The 21,130-nt window shown below is 35.6% G+C and overlaps 1 protein-coding gene across 1 annotated transcript in view; it reads right to left on the bottom strand.

The window, feature by feature from the left end:
- Positions 1–6,005: 6,005 nt before the first annotated feature.
- The window catches only part of LOC106874294 (dol-P-Man:Man(5)GlcNAc(2)-PP-Dol alpha-1,3-mannosyltransferase), a 38,286-nt gene continuing 23,161 nt past the window's right edge, over positions 6,006–21,130 (bottom strand). Inside the window, exons 4-9 of the mRNA XM_052970613.2 lie at positions 19,621–19,781; positions 15,267–15,387; positions 13,924–14,129; positions 11,904–11,966; positions 9,785–9,913; positions 6,006–6,360 (exon numbers count right to left, since the gene is read on the bottom strand). Of these exons, the coding sequence (XP_052826573.1) occupies positions 6,165–6,360; positions 9,785–9,913; positions 11,904–11,966; positions 13,924–14,129; positions 15,267–15,387; positions 19,621–19,781 (876 nt within the window). The 3' untranslated portion in view covers positions 6,006–6,164. The remainder of the gene's footprint in view (positions 6,361–9,784; positions 9,914–11,903; positions 11,967–13,923; positions 14,130–15,266; positions 15,388–19,620; positions 19,782–21,130) is intronic.

A 21,130-nucleotide genomic window follows, 5' to 3' on the forward strand; every position in this document is an offset into this window, starting at 1 on the left:
CTTGCACCGGGTACATCTTATAGAGTTACTACCTACTCCTTTTCTACATACTGAGCAGGGCCATCTACCTGAAGGGGTTTGTGTTTTATCTACCTTCCTACTTATTAGGATTTTGGTTTTAGCTAGGTTGACTCTAAGGCCCTTCAATTCTAGACCTTGCTTCCACACCTGAAACTTCTCCTCTAGTTCTGATAGTGACTCCGCAATTAGGGCAAGGTCATCAGCATAGAGGAGCTCCCAGGGGCAACCTGTCTGGAACTCCTCTGTGATTGCCTGGAGGACTATGATAAATAAGAGGGGGCTGAGGACGGAACCTTGGTGGACCCCTACCTCTACCCGGAATTCATTGCTGTACTCATTTCCAACCCTCACCTTACTGGCAGCATCTCTGTACATGGCTCGCACAGCTCTCACTAACCATTCTTCTATCCCAAGTTTCCTCATTGACCACCAGATAAGGGATCGGGGGACCCTGTCAAAGGCTTTCTCCATGTCAACGAAAGCCAGGTACAGAGGTTTATCCTTAGCTAGGTATTTCTCCTGCAACTGTCTCACTAGAAATAAGGCATCAGTAGTGCTTTTACCTGGCACGAACCCAAACTGCATCTCATCTAAATTGATTCGCTCCCTAATTAGTTGGGCTATGACCCTCTCTGTAACTTTCATAACCTGATCTAACAGCTTGATGCCTCTCTCTCTATATATATATATATAAGGTTGAGGAGGGTATTGGATTTAACCAAACCCAGGAGGATACAACCTTACCTTTGCTCTCTTTATCTTTTTGTTTTTATATATTTACATATATATATATATACATATAAATGTATATATGTGTGCGTTTGAATCCCCACCACCACTTGACAACTCGTGTTGTTTGTTTATATTCCTGTAACTTAGCATTTCTGTAAAAGAAACCAATATTTTAAAGTACCAAAATGAAATATTAGGGTTGATCTGGTCAGTTAAACCCTTCAAGGCAGTATCCTAGTTTGGCCGCAGTCCAATGAGTGGAACAAGTAAAAACAAAAGATAAAAGATATTTCATTGTAAAACACTCTAGATATTGTACTCAAAATCTGAAAAATGCCTGATGTTCAGTAATTTAATGGTGCTATGTAGGAGCTATTTCTCATCAAACTATCAAAATATGTTATGGGAGGGAATGAAATAAATTGTTTCATACAAAACTGCTTTGCATGACTTTAAGATATATCATCACCACCATCGTCATTTTAACAATCACTTTTTCCATGCTTTAATGGGTTGGATGAAATTTTGTTGAGGTGAATCTTGTATGGCTGGATGCCTTTCCTGTTACCTGTCTCCAAGTAAGGTAATATTCTTCTATTAGCAGACATGTTATTGGAAACAAAGGACACTGCTTACATTGACTACGACACTGATTTACAACTGTCACATGATGTGAAGATAAGACAGTAACACACATGTATATATATATATATATATATATATATATACACACACACATACATGTAATGAGCTTCTCTCAGTTTCTGTCTACCAAATCCACTCACAAGGCTTTGTTCAGGTCAAGACCATAGTAGAAAAGACACATTCCCAATCACACAAGGGGACTAAATCTGGAATAATGTGGTTAGGAAGCAAACTGCTCCCCACTCAGCCAAGCTGGATTTCTACAGTTGGATGCCTTTCCCATTGCCAGCTATCACTTGTTTTCATGCAAGGCCATTTTTATATTCTAGTGTTGGATATATAATTTAATGAAGTAGGTGGAGAGAGAAAATATTTACATGACATGATACGCTCACAGTGAACTGCTTACCTGAACTACCAATTGCTCATAGTTCTTTATTTTATAACAATGAGTCTCCCCTTTTTAGAATTAGTATCCCGTAACTTCTCGCCTTTTGAGAATTAAACTCTGCTCAGAGTTTAATATCTCTTATGCTTAGTGTTCAATTCTAGTGTTTCCATTCTTTCTGGTTTTCTGGTGCTAGAATGTGTAGCTTCAAATTATTTGGGGATTTCATTTCTTGTGACTATTTTTCCCATCAATCTTTTTTTAAGTTGTTATGTTCAACATTTTTTCCTTTTACCAAGAATAACATTCTTCCAATTTGTTTAGTAATTACACCATCCTTCCAGTTTTCTTTACCATAGGTTTTTTCATAAAATGTAATGTCACTTATCAATTCACCCTTAAAATATAATTGTTTTCCTGAAACACCATGGGCAATTTTCGAAGTTTCTTTTAATCTAGGTCTCATGATTTTTTCCATGTCTCTGTGTTAATTATCAAGATATCACTGCCCATATCCAATTCTAACTTTATGTTTGTTATTAATTGTTACATACACAAATTTTCTTTGAGGCTCATTCATACTTCTTGTCATTGATAACCTGTCTACATGATTTTTTCTGTTGAACTGTTTTATAGGTTTTGTTTTAAAGTGTGATTTTTTATGACCTATCTTACCATACTTGAAGCATTTTATATTCTTATAGTTACTTTTAAAATGTAGATCACTGCACCCATAACATGGATTTGGTCTTGACATTTTTTCTCTTTTTTCTTATTTGTTACCGGTTGACGTGCCTGAATATGAGTGCAATCCTTTACATCAATTTTATTTGCATCATGTCTAAGATTATTAATCTGATATTCTTCAGTTACTGCCTGTAGAGTTAAATTTTGGAGCTGTTCTAATTTTGTTAATATCCGGGAACATATATCTGCATCTCTGCTTGCAGTAAGCCCTTGAACAAAAATTAAACACTTGAACATGTCTAGGGTAAACTCATTCAATTTGAATTTGTCACACTCTCTAGCATAAGTGACAAAATCTTCATCTTTTTTGACCAAATTTAAACATTACCAGTGAGTATTGAACAGGGAACTTCTTACACTGAAACTTTTCAATAAATTGTTTCATTGAAACAAATCTCACCTGGTTTCTTCAGCAGAATACAATTACTATATTTTTCATGTTCAGCAGGGAATAACTTTCTTAAAAGTAGTCATACTTTTTTCTCATCGGGCCAACTTTTACATTCTTCTTTAAAGATTTTTTGTATCTTTGAAAATATGCAGAGAAAGTAATCTCTTCTGGATTCTAACTTCAAGTGAGTTTGCTACACTGTATTTTCAAACTTCTTCAACATTAATTCCAGCAACTGTTGGTTTTGTTGTTGTAACTGCACCACAGAAGCCAATAAATATTCCATGTTAAAACGATTTTTTCTTTGGTTTCATACTAAAAAAAGATTTTAAATGTCCAGTACAAGCTTTGAACAACTCGTCGCCACTTTTATATCCTAGTGTTGGATATATAATTTAATGAAGCAGTGGGGAAAAGAAGTATTTACACGACACAATGCAATCACTATTACATGAAGCTCAACGCTCTCAATCACGGCTCACAGTGAACTGCTTACCAACCCTAACTGCTAATTGCTTGCAGTTCTTTATTTCATAACAATGAGTCAGTTCACCTTTAGTCACTTGTTGGAGTGGTCGGAATCCTTCCACAACAGTAATGTTACCCCAAGGCCAGATATGTTTCCATAGAAGACTGAAAATGAAAGATAATGGTTTAATACTGTTGATACTCATGATGCTAAGACAAGTAAACATGTACACACACACATACATACAGATGCGACAAGCTTCTTTTAGGTTTTTGTCTACCAAATCCACTTTCAAGGCTTTACTTGACCTGGGGCTGTAGTAGAAAACACTTGACCATAATGCTATGCCAACGTACTGGATCCGAAACCACATGGTTGAAAAGAGACCTTCTGAAACTACACAGCCATGCCTGCACCTACCAAAGCTAGCTAAAACCAAAGTCCTAACAAGTAGGAAGGTAGACAAGACACAAACCCCTTCAGGTAGATGGCCCTGCTTGATCTGTAGAAAAGGCATAGGTAGAAACTCCATAAGATGTACCCAGTGTAAGCTATGGACACATAAGAGGTGCAGCAATATCAAAGGAAGGCTAACTGAGAAGATAGTTTTTGTATGTGGCAGATGCTCAGGAGCAATAAACACTGAAAATGTGCAGAAAACAACCTTTGCCAACTCCAGGGAGAAAAACTAGAAGTACTTGATAGCTTCCGCTACCTAGGTGACCAAGTTTGTAGCGGGGGAGGGTACACTGAAAGTTAGCCTGGGCAAAGTTTAGAGAGCTCTTACCTCTGCTGCTGACAAAGGGCCTCTCACTCAGATTAAAAGGTAGACTGTCTGACGCATGTGTGTGAACAGCCATGCTACATGGCAGTGAAACATGGGCAGTGACTCCTGAGGACATGCGTATGCTCGCAAGAAATGAAGCCAGTATTCTCCGATGGATGTGTAATGTCAGTGTATATACTCCACAGAGTGTAAGTATCTTGAGAGAAAAGTTAGACCTAAGAAGCATCAGTTGTGGTGTGCAGGAGAGACGATTGCGCTGGTATGGATATGTGGCAAGAATGGATGAGGATAGTTGTGTGAAAATGTGTCACACCCTAGCAGTTGAGGTAACCTGTGGAAGAGGTAGACCCAGGAAGACCTGAGATGAGGTGGTGAGCATGACCTTCGAACTTTAGGCCTCACCGAGGCAATGACCAGTGACCGGGACCTTTGGAAATATGCAGTATGTGAGAAGACCCAGCAAGCCAAGTGAGAGCATAATCTGTGATTTCTGCCAGAAGTGTAGCCAGCTCACTTATTCGTATCTTTACTTCATTGAACACTAAAAACTCTGCTTGCAAAGACCTGTTGAGGCAAGTGAATTTGGAATTTGAAATTTGAAATCTGAAATCGAAATCGAACCGAATCCGACGACTGGCACCCATGCCAACCTCTCCTTCAGTGGACACTAAACTCTACTTGTGAAGACCTGTTGGAGCAAGTGAAATCGAAATCATAATTGAACCATACTCAATGACTGGCACCTGCGCCAGTGGAGCACTAACAGCACTGTCCGAGCGTGTTCATTGCCAGAGCAGCTGTCTGGCTTCCATGCTAGTGGCCCGTAAATAGCACCATTTGAGTGGAATCGTTACCAGTGTCGCCTTCTAGCACTTGTGCTGGTGGCACATTAGAAAATCATTTGAGCGAGGTCGTTGCCAGTGCTGCTGGACTGGCATGTAAAAAACACCTTTTTGAGCTAGGCTGTTGCCAGTACCGTGTGACTGGCCCTCGTGCCGGTGGCACGTAAAAACACCCACTACACTCTCGGAGTGGTTGGCGTTAGGAAGGACATCCAACTGTAGAAACTCTGCCAGATCAGATTGGAGCCTGGTGCAGCCTACTGGCTTGCTAGTCCTCAGTCAAACATCCAACCCATGCTAGCATGGAAAGCGGATGTTAAACGATGATGATGATGATGATGATGATGATGATAGAGATAGATATAGATATATATATCATCATTTTAACATCCACTTTTCCATGCTTGCATGATAGTAACGTTCATTTACAACTATCACATGAAGCCAAGGCAAGGAGACAGTAACACACACACACACACATGGCATGCTTCTTTCAGCTTCCATCTACAAATCTGTTTTTGCATGTATGTATGTATAAAGATGTGTGTAACATAAATAATTCTAGGAATATAAAAGCAAAGTTTGCTGATTTTTGTGTTACTGAAACCCAGTTAATAGCAAAGGTCAAAACACTATTGCAGAATAATATTCTCTATTTTGTAAAAAAATGAATATGTCATTGTAAGTAATACTTTTGCGAAGTTTAGTTTATCTCAAAGTCTAGTGTTGACAGATTCTGTGGCTGGGTACCACTGTTTATCATTAGTAATGTTAAGATTTCAGACAAGGCTGCTGAGATCAGTGAATCAACAAAAAAGTCTTTTGATATATTTTACAGCACTTAGCTTTGTTCCTTTTTAGTTAAAATCATTTTTTAGATTTTTCCAGAGCTAGAGTAGAAACAATAATTATTGGGCTTTGATTAGTCAATAATCAATATGAAAAATATCACTTTGGGTAGTGGTAATAAATACACTCAAACATATTTTTAATAAAATATATTTTACAAACAAATATTAGTACATAACAACTCACACTAAAATTTTCAAAAAATTAGTTTTGCTGTCACTGCAAATTTTCAACGGTTTAAAATGATTGTTGGAATTACAATATGGTTTTCTTTTACATATATTTTTTCTTTATTATTTTGATTTTTTGGACTGGTTCTCTTTCACACTGTTACAGTTACAGTTAATGTGGAAGCACATAGGGTAATAAATTGAACTCTGCCACATTTGATATAAAAGTATACAATGGCATAAATGAAGAAGACCACTACTCCAGTTAGTTGAAGGGTATGTATTCCAGCAGAGCTCAATGATTCCAAGAATAAGTAATCTGAAGTTAAAAAATTGAATTAAAAGAAAAATTGTATTGATATTTAATACATTAAAACATAAGGAGAAAAGAAATTTGACAGAATTTTATTTAACCCTTTAACACCAACTCACCTAAAACCACCTCTGGTTCTATGACAAACTTTCTGCTTTAAAGTGACCCTAAATTAACACCTTCCATCAAAATCTCATATCAATTTATGTTACAAACACCAGCTTAATAATGACAAAGTTATTTTTACTAAATTCTTCATTATTTTCAGAACTAATTAAAACAAAGGCAATGGTTTTCAACAGAAATATGGTAACAAAAGGGTTAAAGTTACAAAAAAAAATGTTTCTTTAATCAGACTGAAACTGAAATTGTAAAGGGACTTGAAAATTTATATTTAATCATCTCTTGCACACTAACAGATCTTGATGTGATATTTCTTAATTAGAAAAATCAAAGGAATGTTGTTTTAAATAAGATAGTTTAGATTGGTAATGAAAAGTGCAGTTTAGTCATCAAGATTACTTATTTTATGTAAAATGATTTTAAAAACATTGATATCTGTTACACTGGGAAAAAAAGTCTATTTGATCTTATTAATAGCAAATTTATTTTAGGTGAAATTAAAAACAAGCTTAAAACATGACAGATCTTATAAATTTCACTAAATTAGAATTCTAAGAGAGAGGTATGGCCATGTGGTTAAGAAGTTCACATAAAAACCATGTGATTCCATATTCATTCCCATTACACAAGTTCTTGGGTTATAGTGTGAAGTCGACCTTTGCCTTTTGAGTAAAATTTGGTAAAAGGAAACTCTTTTATTATCATAGTTCTGTTGAAACACACTCCTTTTATTTCAATTAATTTTTAAGATAATACCCTTTACTCTTTTACTTGTTTCAGTCATTTGACTGTGGCCATGCTGGAGCACCGCCTTTTAGTCGAATCAAATCGACCTTAGGACTTATTCTTTGTAAGCCTAGTACTTATTCTATCGGTCTCTTTTGCCGAACCGCTAAGGTACGGGGAGGTAAACATACCAGCATCGGTTGTCAAGCGATGTTGGGGGGACAAACACAGATACATACGCATACATATACATGACAGGCTTCTTTCAGTTTCTGTCTACCAAATCCACTCACAAGGTCGGCCCGAGGCTACAGTAGAAGACACTTGCCCAAGGTGCCACGCAGTGGGACTGAACCCGGAGCTATGTGGTTGGTAAGTAAGCTACTTACCACACAGCCACTCCTGCGCCTAATGAAGAATTTATTACAATAACTTCCTCATTATTGAGCTGGATGCCTTTCCTGTTACCAACTCAACATGAAATTTTGATTGAAGGCTTTAATTTATATAATTTTAAAACAGGGAATTCATGTTACAGTGGTGGTCTCAGGTAGGTTGGTATCAAAAGGGTTGAAGGTACTGCAGGTAATTTTGGGGAAATAGGTTAACTCAGCCAATCAACAAACAATGATGAATGAAAATGAATGCCATACTTTTGGGGTCAATATAAATTACTGACTAAAGGCAGTGCCCTAGCATGGCCATTGTCCAATAACAGAAAAACAGTAAAATAAGAAAAAAAAGCTGTTACAGGGTTCTAGATATGAAAAATGATATAAAAGCCTTAGTAATGTAAGTGCAGTGAAATCTGTGCATCAAGTTCAAAGGGGAGATTGCTCTACAAACTAGTCCTCATGCCATCCATATTTTAACAAAGAATGATTCATTCATGCAAGAGGAGGGAAGTAATACTCCACTCTCAGTTTGACCTCTTCAGCAAAAACGTAACTTTCACCATATTTGCTTAACCCTTTAGCATTTAAACCAGCCATATTTAGCCAAAATATGCTACTTGTTCTATGTTCAAACTGGCCAGATATGGCCTCTCACACCCACTCTACAATGTCATTCTAAAAATATACAATCACATCATCAAAATCTCGAAGCTATGAGATAATGTATGATTAATTCAAAACAGTGTGAATTAATAAGGATTACATTTGACAGAATAATCTGAATGCTAAAGGATTAAATAGTAATGAAAAAATTACTAAGTAAATATACAAGATGATGCATTGGTTGGTTTAGGAAAGTAGAATAGTTTAAAAATTTGATAATTCAGAGATGCCATTCACACAAAAAATAGCAGTTAAGTTCGTTTTAACATATTAAATGCAGAGTACTAAAAATTATATTAATCTATCACTAATATGATAGACAGGTGTGATGAAATTGTCAAACATAAAAGGTTTATTTTGATTAATCTTGTGGACTGTATATAGATTTTTTAGCCTTCATTGCTGTTTTAATGCGGTGGTTAATCATATATTCTTTACTGTTCACAATGTGAGGTAGATTCCATGTGTAAACAACGACCACACTAAAGTTAGAGTTTCCAAATACTTTTTTAACCTGTATTATTTTACAAATATATTTAATATAATTTAATGGAACAACGTTCAATGAACATAATAGTTAGGAATCTTCTGTATATAAGTTGCAAAATATTTTCAAAATAGTGAAAGGAATTTAAATCACTGTATATATAACTGATGTGCACTACTTGATACTTCAAGTTAAAGTTGGTACCTTTTGTTGAGTATGTTACATAAGGGAAATGAAAGACAGGGAGAAAGACCAACTCACTACAAGTAACATAGATTCCATGGTATGCCTTAATGGCTCTCTGGCCTGAGGTTGTATTTGTCAGCTTTTATAGCTGTAAGCCAGCTTCTAGAAACTTTTTAGCAGGAAAATCTGCATTACTTTGCACTTTATCGTGTTAACCATATTAAGTCCACCAGTACATATTCATCAAGCCATATTCTTGTATTTTTAATATCATTATTTAGAGATAAATTAATTCATGGTCTTAGACTGAGAAAATCTGAGCGCTATGGTTTAAATCTCAGATGGGGTCATGCTACATCGTCCTCCTTTACTTAATTTATTGTTCTTTTCTGTCTCCTCATTTATTCTTTTTTGACAAGTTGTAGGGCATCTGAAAACTGTATACAATAAGGTCATTATTATTACAAAAACTGAGATTCAGGATGAGAAAATACTAGTTTTAGTGTTTATACTCTTTGCAAGGATCTAACAGTTGCAAATAAAATAGCTACAACTGGGATTCAAAGCAGACTGGGAATGGAACACTACTACAAGAAATAATTCATTTATTAGTTCAGCCTATGCCCGTATGAGAACTGAACATTAAATGATGTTTTTCCCTATACTCACATCATCAGACATACTTCTAAATGCAGCATGAAACATGTAAGATGTCAATTATCAGTGATTAACTTTGCAATAAATTGTAATATGAGGAAGATCTATTCACAAGTTTATTTTCTTAGTTGTTGTTTTTAGTAATTAGATTGTTACTCAAGTTAAGGTGATTGAACAAAATGGAAGTACTTACTTGAATGGTAACTTAATGGCATAAAGTAAGTAATGGAGAGTATGGAAATACCAGACATAGAACTGGTAATGGAGAGATCGACTGAAACACATTCCTATGAAATTTGCAGAAAATAAAGGAAGAATGATCTGTGGGGCAAGTTAAGGTCATTTGGCAATGTAGAAAGTATCAATTTATAACAGTAAAACAGGATAAATATTTGCAGCAGGAGAGCCATTATGTGACATTCACGCCTTTCTCAATAGCTGTTGAAGATATTAAAATTAGATAAAGACTTCATGTCAAATTAGGATGTTAAATGATTTTAGACACATTTCAGTGTCTTCTTTTGTTATCTACATAGATTAATGCACACAAAAGTGGTGAGCTGGCAATCATTAGTATGTTGGAGAAAATGCTTAGCGGCATTTTGTCCATCTTTATGTTACTGAGTTCAAATGCCACTGAGGTCGACTTTGTCCATAAATTTTTTGCAATTAATGAAATAAGTACCAGTTAAGCACTGGGGCTGATGTAATCAACGACTTCCTCTCCTCAATATTTCAGGTCTTGTGTCTATAGTAGAAAGGATTATTTTTATCTAGACATATTGGAATCTAACATAAACTACTGCTGCTGTTATACCTATCTACATATATATTCTAATCCACACACAAACAACTGCTGCTATTATTCTTATCTATACATAAACTGCTGCTGTTGTTATTCCTGTGTACATATAAACCACTGTTATTATTACATGCAAATAAGGCAGTGAGCTGGCAGAACTGGATTAAATGCTTAGCAGCATTTTGTCCATCTTTACATTCTGAATTCAATTTCCGCCAAGGTCGACTTTGCCTTTTGTCCTTTCAGGTCACTGAAGAAAGTACCAAACAAGCACTAGGGTTGATGTAATCGACAATCCCCCTCCACAAAGTTTCAGATCTTGTGTCTATAGTACAAAGGATTATTACATGCAAATAATTCTTTTTTATTTCCAACACTCAGGTCACCAAACTTCCATCACTTTCTTATGTTCCTGAGATAATTCCCATCACTACAATATACAGCATAAAAATACTGATACTTGTAAATATATATATATATATATACATACAGGGTGCAGTGATTAAATTGTCATCTAAATTATGTAAAAGTGAAAATAACACTGACAACTCATTTCAACAGATATATTTACCAAAATTACATAAAAATATCTTGAAATACTAAAGAGTAAATTTATTCAATAAAATTACCATTGGCTTCAACCAATGATCTCCTTGTTTAAGTTGGTGAATGCTGCCACAATGGTTACTTTCAGTTAATCTTTGGTGCTGCAAAGAGTTTTGTTGGTTCTCACTCAACTGTGCCCTACACAAAATAATCAAAAAGGTTACAGTCTGGGGAGTTAGGTGGCCGGATGTTAGGGGTGATGTGGTTGCAGAAATTGTCCGCCAGCCATGAATTGGATTCTTCTACTTGTGTGGCATGGTGCAGAGTCCTGTTGCCAAAAATAGGGTCTACCAGCAGCCACCCTATTGACCCAGGACATGTTGTTGACTGGATGTTTGATTTTTATCATTCTCGGTACAGTTTTGGGGACACGGCAAACCAACATCTGATCCTGGCAGAAATTTTTCTCATCTGAGAAAAAACAAAACATGTTCAGTTGTAGGGGATGCTTGAGTCTGTTCAAAAGCTTTGTAGTTTGGTCTTTCATCTTGTCCTTGATGGCTTGGGATAAAAATTAGCACTTTCTCAGCAGTTTTGGTAAAAAAAAAAAAAAAAAATTGCTAATATTTTTAGAGGGAAAAGTGAGTGATTTAAGGGCGATTTGGCTGTTGTTTCTAGCACATCCAAAGTCAACCCTTCTCATTTATTTATCACTTTCGCATGTATTGATGTTTTTCAATATTTTCCCCCCATAAATACATTTGAGAAATTATGACTTTTTTGCAACCTCACTCCCCGCCTCTGATTGTTTCTGTTCTAGATACACTGTCAGAAAACAAAAGACGACATGGTTAGAGCTGGAAATACCTTTGATCGTAGTTCTGCTATATCAGAGCTAGACAACAATAATCATTATGTTGCTCAGTTTAAACCAAGTTTTCATTTAAAGAAAAGGAAAAGGATATGATTTGGTCCAAGATTTTTCTGTTTCTTTGAGGATAAAGTCCAGTTTATTGGTGGAATCATACTGAAATTAAAAACAATCTAATTAATTATAAGCAGCAAACAAGAACTGTAATAGGATATTTTCCCCAAAGTTATGAATTATATGTGGGGTAACTATGAAAGCTTTGAAGTGAAATGAATACTGTCTCTTCAATAAATTGTATTCCTTGGTAGTTCATCTAACAATAAACCATAAATGTTTTACATTCGTAAACAAAGTGAAACATGCTAGTCTTTTTTACATGAACACTTACATTTGAAGACACATGCTAATCTTTCTTATACAAGTACTTACATTTAAAAGGAGTACACATGCTTTGTTTAGAAATGTAAGTATCATACATGTTTCTGGAGGAAACAATGTGTTTGAAACCTGAATGTTCTTTCACTATTTGTTCCTGTTAATCAGCTTTATAAATATTTCTGCCTAAAGTCAAGTTGATTAGAAAAAAGACTGATTCTAGTTGATAGAAATCAGTGGTTCTTAACTGTGGTAGTAGCACACTCATAGGAGCAACATATGTCAAGGGGGAACAACTAGAGATGATGGCTGTTGAGAGGGGTCATGATTTTTCTTAGAAATATATTTATCCCTTTTGTTACCAAATTTCTTTTGAAATACACTGCATTTGTTTAAGTTAATTTTGAAAATAATACAGAATTTATTAAAATATCTTTGTCATTATTTAGCTAGTGTTTGGAACATAAATTAGAATGAAATTTTAGTTAAGCCCATTTTGAAACAGGAAGTTTGCATCATAGAAGCCTGAGCAGTTTCAGATAATTTGGCATCAAAAGGGTTATATTACATACAATACATTTTTCAAAAAAATCTTTGTTGTGATTAAAATGTAAACTGGACATTTCATTATCAATGAGCAGAAGGTCCAATATATTTTGTTTTTTAAAGTCTTTGCTTTCTCAGTAATTTCCATAAAAATTTAACATAGAGGAGAATTGGCTCATGAAGCCTCTAAAAAGGGGCTTGTGTTGGATGAATTAAAATAAGAAAATATAGATAATATAGGAAGGGCATCCAGCTGTAAAAACCTTACCAAAACAGACACAAAAATCTGGTAAAGGCTCCTGCTTGGCCAACTCCTGTCAAACCGTCCAACCCATGCCAGCATGGAAGGAGGACACTTAATGATGATGATGATGATGATGATGATGATGATACTGTGTAAAATTAGCTTGTTTGATTAAAATAACCCAAAGAAATACTTCTGTATTTGGAACAGTGTGTTCACTTTAGTCTTCAGCATCCAAGAACAAGATCTTTTATATAACTAGTGAATACTCCCTCACCTGTATACATCTTTTCTCTTCATGTAATTTCTACATGGGTTTTTCTGACCCTTTAAACTAGTTGCTTAACTCTAACATGTTTTTCTGACACTATACTGAGTGTCTCAGAATTAACTATCCCATTTCAATGAAATCGAGCAAATTTTTTTAAAAACTGACAGAATTTTATATTTATTACTTAATTATGATACCAAAACAAATAGACTTGTAAATCTTATATCAAAACTTTATTGAAAATTTTTAAGATATGCTCTGTCTGTATTGCAGCAAACTTCAAATGTATCCTTAGCATTGCAAAATACATTTTGAAGCATTTCAGGAGTTCTCTCCTGCACTGCTAACTGAATGCATTCTTTTAAGTTCAGCTAACTGAATGCATTCTTTTAAGTTCCTGGGGATGGAGGTAGAGAAAAAAGCTGGATCTAATAGGAATGAAAATAAAATTATTGAAAAAAATAAAATTATAAACAAAATTAATAATTCATACACTTTATACATATATTAAACATGATAAATATAAATAAAAATGAGTTTTAAAAATAAATTGTTCGATTTCACTGAAATAGATAGTTAATAATCCAAAATACAAAACCTCAGAATAAGTTCATTACTTCATGCTTTCTAAAGTAGACTTTCTTAATTAGATATAAACAATTAAAAGGATTAATTACCATTTCCAGCGATATTGTATAAAAAGAAGTAGGACACAAATGTGCAAGACAAGGAGACTTAAATGAAAATAACGATTCAGAAAGATATCCTCTGGTAGAAACCTCCAGTTGACAGTCCATTGAAAGAGAAATTGCCGACCAAGGTCAAAAGAACGCACAATGTACCCAACAGGATTTTTTATGAGGAATGGTAGCGCAAGTATGATCTGTAAAAAACAGAAATCAAAAATTCAAACAATTCAAGAGATGAAAGGTGTTTTTTTTTTTTTTTTTAAATAAAAAACTAGAAAGGTAAAAGTGCAAGTAATTTAAGAATGAAAAACAGGAAGAAAATAAATTTGTCCCTATTTCATCTTTAACAACTGCTGCTAAGCTTAAGCCAAACATTTGAAATGTAAAAAAAAAAATAAATAGATATAATATAATGTTAATATATACATATATAATATAATGTTCATATTTATAATATAATGATAACATATATATAATATAATGCTAACATATTATGTAATAAATTCAAATTACGATAAACGTAAACAAACAAACGAAGTTTGCTTTAGAAGCGTTGAGATGTCTTAGAAAGTTAAAGAAGTGACTTTAAATTCTCAAACGCAGGATAATGCAAATAATATAGCCTGAACAGGATAAGCTACCCCTATTTTGCAGAAAAAAGTGTTGGCAGCCAGCCAATAGGGGTAGCTTATCCTGTTCAGGCTATATTATTAGCATTATCCTGCGTTTGAGAATTTATATTATGTAATGTCTATATATAATATATAATATAATGTCATATATACTATAATGTTAATACAGAGATCATGCAGTCTATATAAACTTGCTACATTTCACCCATTCCATAGAGAACAATATCTAATCTCTGAATTATTTGTAGAAATAAATTAAACATTTTTTTTTTGTCACTTTCATTAGGCCTTTGTCTGTAATTTGGTATGGCATTTAATTAATGGAACATCACTTTAAGACTTCACCTTCAATACAAGTTAGTCTGACAGAGCTAATTACACTTTTAGGAGGATTTGGGGGTTTTTCTGCTTATGGTGGCAAGCTGTGTTGCTCTATTATACACATTTCTAACTCTGTGAAGCAACTATTTAGGAGTTAACTGTTTTAATCATGGACTTAATGTACATTAGAGTTAGAGCAATGATAAACCTAAAAAGAAGATATGAGCACCTGATGTGTCAAGTCTGCTACCTGGTTTAGATTTCCAGTTGTCACTCTTTCACAACACTAAAATAGGGCTTTTGTATAGCTAGTAACACAAAATGGGTAAAACATTGTCAAAAATGTGAAGAGATGAAAATGTAAGTAATATCACAAACCTGAGGAAGAGCACATATTATTAAATGGTAGATAGTTTTTAAAATGCCATGCCTCACCAATAATAGGAGAAGGAGAGCCGGTGAAAAGAGAAGTATGTTCATTTTGACTGAAACACCAAAACTACAATAAAATAATAAATATAATTAATAGAATATTGATAATTATTATGAAATGATAATAATTAGAGAGGCATAAATGAAATGTTTCCCCGACTTTGCTTCCTTTCCTTTTATTTCTTTCTTTTTTTTACTGACTGTTTTTCACAGTATTTCAGCCAAACCTCAGCCAGTTTCATTTTCTTTTCTCTCTGGAACACATTAATTCTTACCCAAACACAACTGAAGAGATCAACTTTTGCTTTGTACCCACTGCATCACTACCACTGCTGTTGTCACAGCTGCTACTACTGCCACTGCTGCTGCTTCCACCTCTGCCAGCATCATTTTACATCTGTTTCTTACTTTATAATGCTTGCATGTGTTTCACTGGTTTTCTCCAATACAGTGCCTTGTCACCTGTTGCAGTCTCTTCATTACATTTGTGAGTTTCAGCATTCTAAGATCATGTTTTCCTTTGTCTTCCTCTGTCTTACTTTTCCACAGGTCCCTTCCATTTGAATTAATTAACACTTCTTTATGCAACTGTCATCATTCATATGCTACACATATGTACTAGCATACACTCCTCTTTTGTATGCTACAGCCGATTCTTCTTATGTCCACATTTTCTTTCAGCTTATTGAAACTTCTATCAATCATGTACATAAACATTACATGTACAATGAAGCATGCTTGTATAATTTCTTTCCAGCCTTTACAGATCTTCCATATTCAGTATTTATGTTTCGTTACTCTGCAACATCATACCTTGAACACAAACATTATATAATCTGGCAGCAAGCTGGCAGAAACATTAGCGCGCCGAGCGAAATGCTTAGCGGTATTTTGCCTGCCGTTACGTTCTGAGTTCAAATTCAGCCGAGGTTGACTTTGCCTTTCATCCTTTTGGGGTTGATAAATTAAGTATCAGTTATGCACTGAGGTCGATGTAATCGACTTAATCCCTTTGTCTGTCCCCTCTATGTTTAGCCCCTTGTGGGTAATAAAGAAATAACATTATATAATCTACACTTCACATGGAAAGAGAATCCTTTTGTTTCCAGCAGATGTAATGCTTCACTGAATTTTTTACAACTTGTTCTGCAACTTGTTTTACAACTGGTTACTATACTTTTGGAATACCTACTTCCACTTTTGATCACATAGGAAACAAAAGCTGTTAACTATAGGGTCACCCCATAAATAATACATTTTTTTTCAATTGTATGAACTAAAAGTTGGAAGGGGATGGAATAAACTGCCTGCATCAACTTGCTATAAAAGCAGGTAGTAATTTTACCTTGTACTTATTCTTAGTGTAAGTTTTGAAGAGTGCAGTTCGATTTTAACAGTTATTTTTCAAAGCTGTAATGGAAGTGACAAAGGAGCATATTCGGCATATTTTGCTTTATGAGCATATTTGCTTTATTGCCGTCAATAAAGGCAATAGCGCAACAGAAAGTGCAAGGAATATTAATGCAGTATATGGTGATCGGACAATAAGTGTAAGCCAGTTTCAACAGTGATTCCAGAAATTTCAAGCCGGAAACTACAACCTGGAAGATCTGTAGAGCTTGATGAGGATGTCCTGCAAACCTTGGTGGAACAAACTTCCACTACAACTGTTGAGGAACTAGCAGAGAAGCTTAGATTTGGTCATTCAACCATTCATCAACACCTGTGTGCCATCAGAAAAGTCAGTAAATTGGATCAATGGGTTTTTTTGAGTCTAATTATGTGCAGAGAATGAATGTGTGTTCTTCTTTACTGTCAAGTCTCATGAATGAACCTTTTTTGGATTGAATAGTGACTGATGACGAGAAATAGGTTACCTATAAAAATGTGAAGCATCGAAGACAGTGGGTAGGAAAAGGAGAAACACTGGCACCCCAAGCTAAAGAAGGTCTTCAACCACGTAAGGTGTTGTTATCTGTTTGTGGGGTATGAAAGGTTTAGTCCACTTTGAACTTTTAAACCCAAACTAAATGATAACAAAGGAGATCTACTGCGAGCAACTTGACTGGCTTAAGTGAGCGTTAGAAGGAAAACGACCACCTTTCGTTTGAAGACGAAAAGTGTTCATCTATCAGGATAATGTTAGGTCACATACAGCGAGGATGACATTCTAAAGGCTGGAGCAGTTTGAATGGGAAACGATGCCCCACCCACCATATTCACTGGACATTGCCCCCATCTGATTATTATTTATTCCGCAGTCTTCAAAATCATTTAGGCAGAAAAAATACGAATTCTGTAGATGAGGTCAGAATATTACTGGAAGAGAATATTTCATTGTGGACAAATGGATTTTAGAAGAGGGGACTTGCAAGTCTACCAGATAGACAGAAGAGCATTGTAAACAATGAAGGAGAGTATATTTTAGATTAAAAAAGAACTTTGTTTATCTTAATTTTGAAAGATAAAAGCAGTATAAAAAAAACTGCATTATTTATGGGATGACCCAATACTTCAGTGGCACTTTCTGAGCATTTAAAAGAATTTATTTATTCTATGGGTATTATTGCTGCTAACTAGCGCTGTGCATCTGCTCCATACAAAGTCCTTTTTTTCTATCAATTTGCCTGTGATCTCACTTTATTATTTGTTCACATATAGATTTAATTCTTCCTGCATATATTATCAGTACTGTGAGGGAGGCTAACTGGGAAGATAGTTTTTGTATGTGGCAAATGCTCAGGTGCTATAAACACAGAAAATGTGCAGAGAACAGCTTCTGTCACATTCCAGGGAGAAAAACTAGAAGTAGTCGATAGCTTCCATTACCTAGGTAACCAAGTCAGTAGCAGGGGTGAAAGTGTAGCTGCTAGAATAAGAATAGCCTGGGCAAAGTCCAGAGAGCTCCTACCTCTGCTGGTGACAAAGGGCTCTCACTCAGAGTAAAAGGTAGACTGTATGAAGCATGTGTGCAAACAGTCATGCTACATGGTAGTGAAACATGGGCCGTGACTGCTGAGGACATGCGTAAGCTTGCAAGGAATGAAGCCAGTATCCTCCGCTGGATGTGAAATATCAGTGTGCATACACAACAGAGTGTAAGCACCCTGAGAGAAAAGCTGGATTTAAGAAGCATCAGATGTGGTGTGCAAGAGAGACGACTGCACTGGTATGGTTGTGTTGCGAATGAATGAGGACAGTTGTGTGAAAAAGTGTCACACCCTAGCAGTTGAGGGAACCTGTGGAAGAGGTAGACTCAGGAAATCCTGGGATAAGGTGGTGAAGCACGACCTTTGAACATTGGGCCTTACCGAGGCAATGAGTAGTGACCGAAACCTTTGGAGATATGCTGTGCTTGAGAAGACCCAACAAGCCAAGTGAGACCATAGCCCGTGGCCGATGCCAGTGGGTGTAACCAGCCCATTTATGAATACCCCTCATTCATTGGACAATAAACCTTGCCTGTGAAGACCTATTGAGACAAGTGAAATCAAAATCGAAATTGCTGATGTGGCCGACAACAGTACCACCTGATTGGCACTCATGCCAGTGGAACATTAAAAGCACATCCGGATGTGGGGTGTAACCGGTCCACTTATGAGTACCCCTCATTCATTGGACAATGAACTTTGCTTGCGAAGACCTATTGAGGCAAGTGTAAACAAATCAAAATCGCTGATGTGGCCGATGACAGTACCACCTGATTGGCACTTGTGCCAGTGGAACGTTAAAAGAAGCATATCTGAGCGTGATCATTGCTAGGGTCACGGATTGGCTCCTGTGCTGGTGACATGTGAAAAGCACCATTTGAGCATGATCATTACCAGCGTCGCCTTACTGGCACGTGAAAAACAACATTCGAGTGTGGTCGTTGCCAGTGCCGCTGGACTGGCTCCCTTGCACGTAGCACGTAAATACACCTTCTGAGTGTGGTCGCTGCACGAACCCTCATTCTGGTGGCATGTAAAAAGCACCCACTACACTCTCAGAGTGGTTGGTGTTTGGAAGGGCATCCAGCTGTAGAAACTTTGCCAGATCAGATTGAGCCTGGTGCAGCCTCTGGTTTACTAGTCCTCAGTCAAACCGTCCAACCCATGCCACCATGGAAAGCGGACGTTAACCGATGATGATGATGATGATGATGACGATGATGATGTAAAACATCAAGAAGTTGACAAAAAAGAATTTCATTGAATAAGAAAAATAGCTTCAACATCTTACTTTTACTTTATAATTAGTTTTCCCAAGCAAAACCAAAATTTGATGAGAACCAATGGGAAGATAATATAGTAATACAAACCTGTAGAATAAACATCCAAGACCCCAGTAGTCTCTGATGAAAAGGGAAACAGAGATAAAGAAAAGCAACATGGCAATTGGGTCATTGAAGAGACGAAGCACATAGATGGAGTGGATTCGATAGGATGCACAACACATGAAGAGGAAAAAGTAAGGAGCAATCTGTAGTAAAAAAATAATGAGAGAGAAAGAAATAAAGAATATAAGGAGATTCATAATTTTACCATCACAAACAATATTAGAAGAATGGGGGTATCTTCTACATGGTCATTTGACTTACTAGAAATAACAGCAAAATTTTTCTCAAATCACACTTATTGGACAATGTAGCTTTAGATACATAGTAACTTGATAACGATAACAACAGCCTAAAGTATCTGATAATAAATCTACTTAGTATAGGGAAACAATGCGATCATAGAATAGACTGGAACAAAAATATCCAAAGTACTGAACCAGTAAATGGTGGTTCCTAAACAGTTAACAGGTCACTTTAACTCTTTCATTACTATATTTCTGTTGAAATACAATGCTTTTGCTTCAATTAATTTTGAAAATAATGGAAAATTTTGTAAAATTATTTTATCATTATTAAGCTGGTACTTGAAACAAATTAACATAAAATTTTGATGGAAGGCTTCAATTTAGATTACCTTAATCCTTTTGTTACCATATTTCTGTTGAAACATACTAATTTTATTTGAATTACTTTTGAAAATAATGAAGAATTTAGTAAAATAATTTTGTTATTATTAAGCTGGTATTAAGAACAAATTAACATGAAAAACAAGTTTATATCATAGAACTAGGGACGGTTTCATGTGAGTTGGTAGCAAAAGAGTTATAAAGAGTGAGTCAAAAAGATTAATGATAGCAGAATTAACTTCTGTCCTCATACAAAATGTTTATTTGTAAACAAAATACAAACATTGGTACATTGATATACAAGTGTGGCTGTGTGGTAAGAAGCTTGCTTACCAACTATATGGTTCTGGGTTCAGTCACACTGCATGGCATCTTGAGCAAGTGTCTTCTTCCATAGCCCCAGGCTGACCAAAACCTTGTGAGTGGATTTAGTAGATGGAAACTGAAAGAAGCCCATTGTGTATCTGTATATATATATAATGTGTGTGTGTGTGAGTATATATATATATATCCACATGTGTGTGTGTGTCTTTATGTCTGTGTTTGTCCCCCATCACCTCTTGACAACCGGTATTGGTGTGTTTATGTTCTCATAACCTAGTGTTTTGGCAAAAGAGACCAACAGAATGAATACTAGATTTTCAAAGAATAAGTCCTGGGACTGATTTCTTCAACTAAAACTCTTTAAGGTGGTGCTCCAGCATGGCTGCAGTCAAATGTATTTCTGTTGAAATAAGCCCGTCGTATATATGTATATATATATATGTTTGTGTGTCTGTGTTTGTCCCCCCACCATCGCTTGACAACCGATGCTGGTGTGTTTACGTCCCCGTAACTTAGCGGTTCGGCAAAAGAGACCGATAGAA

Source organism: Octopus bimaculoides, chromosome 9, assembly GCF_046866305.1.
Source record: "Octopus bimaculoides isolate indiv1 chromosome 9, ASM4686630v1, whole genome shotgun sequence".
Classification (NCBI taxonomy): Eukaryota; Metazoa; Mollusca; class Cephalopoda; order Octopoda; family Octopodidae; genus Octopus; species Octopus bimaculoides.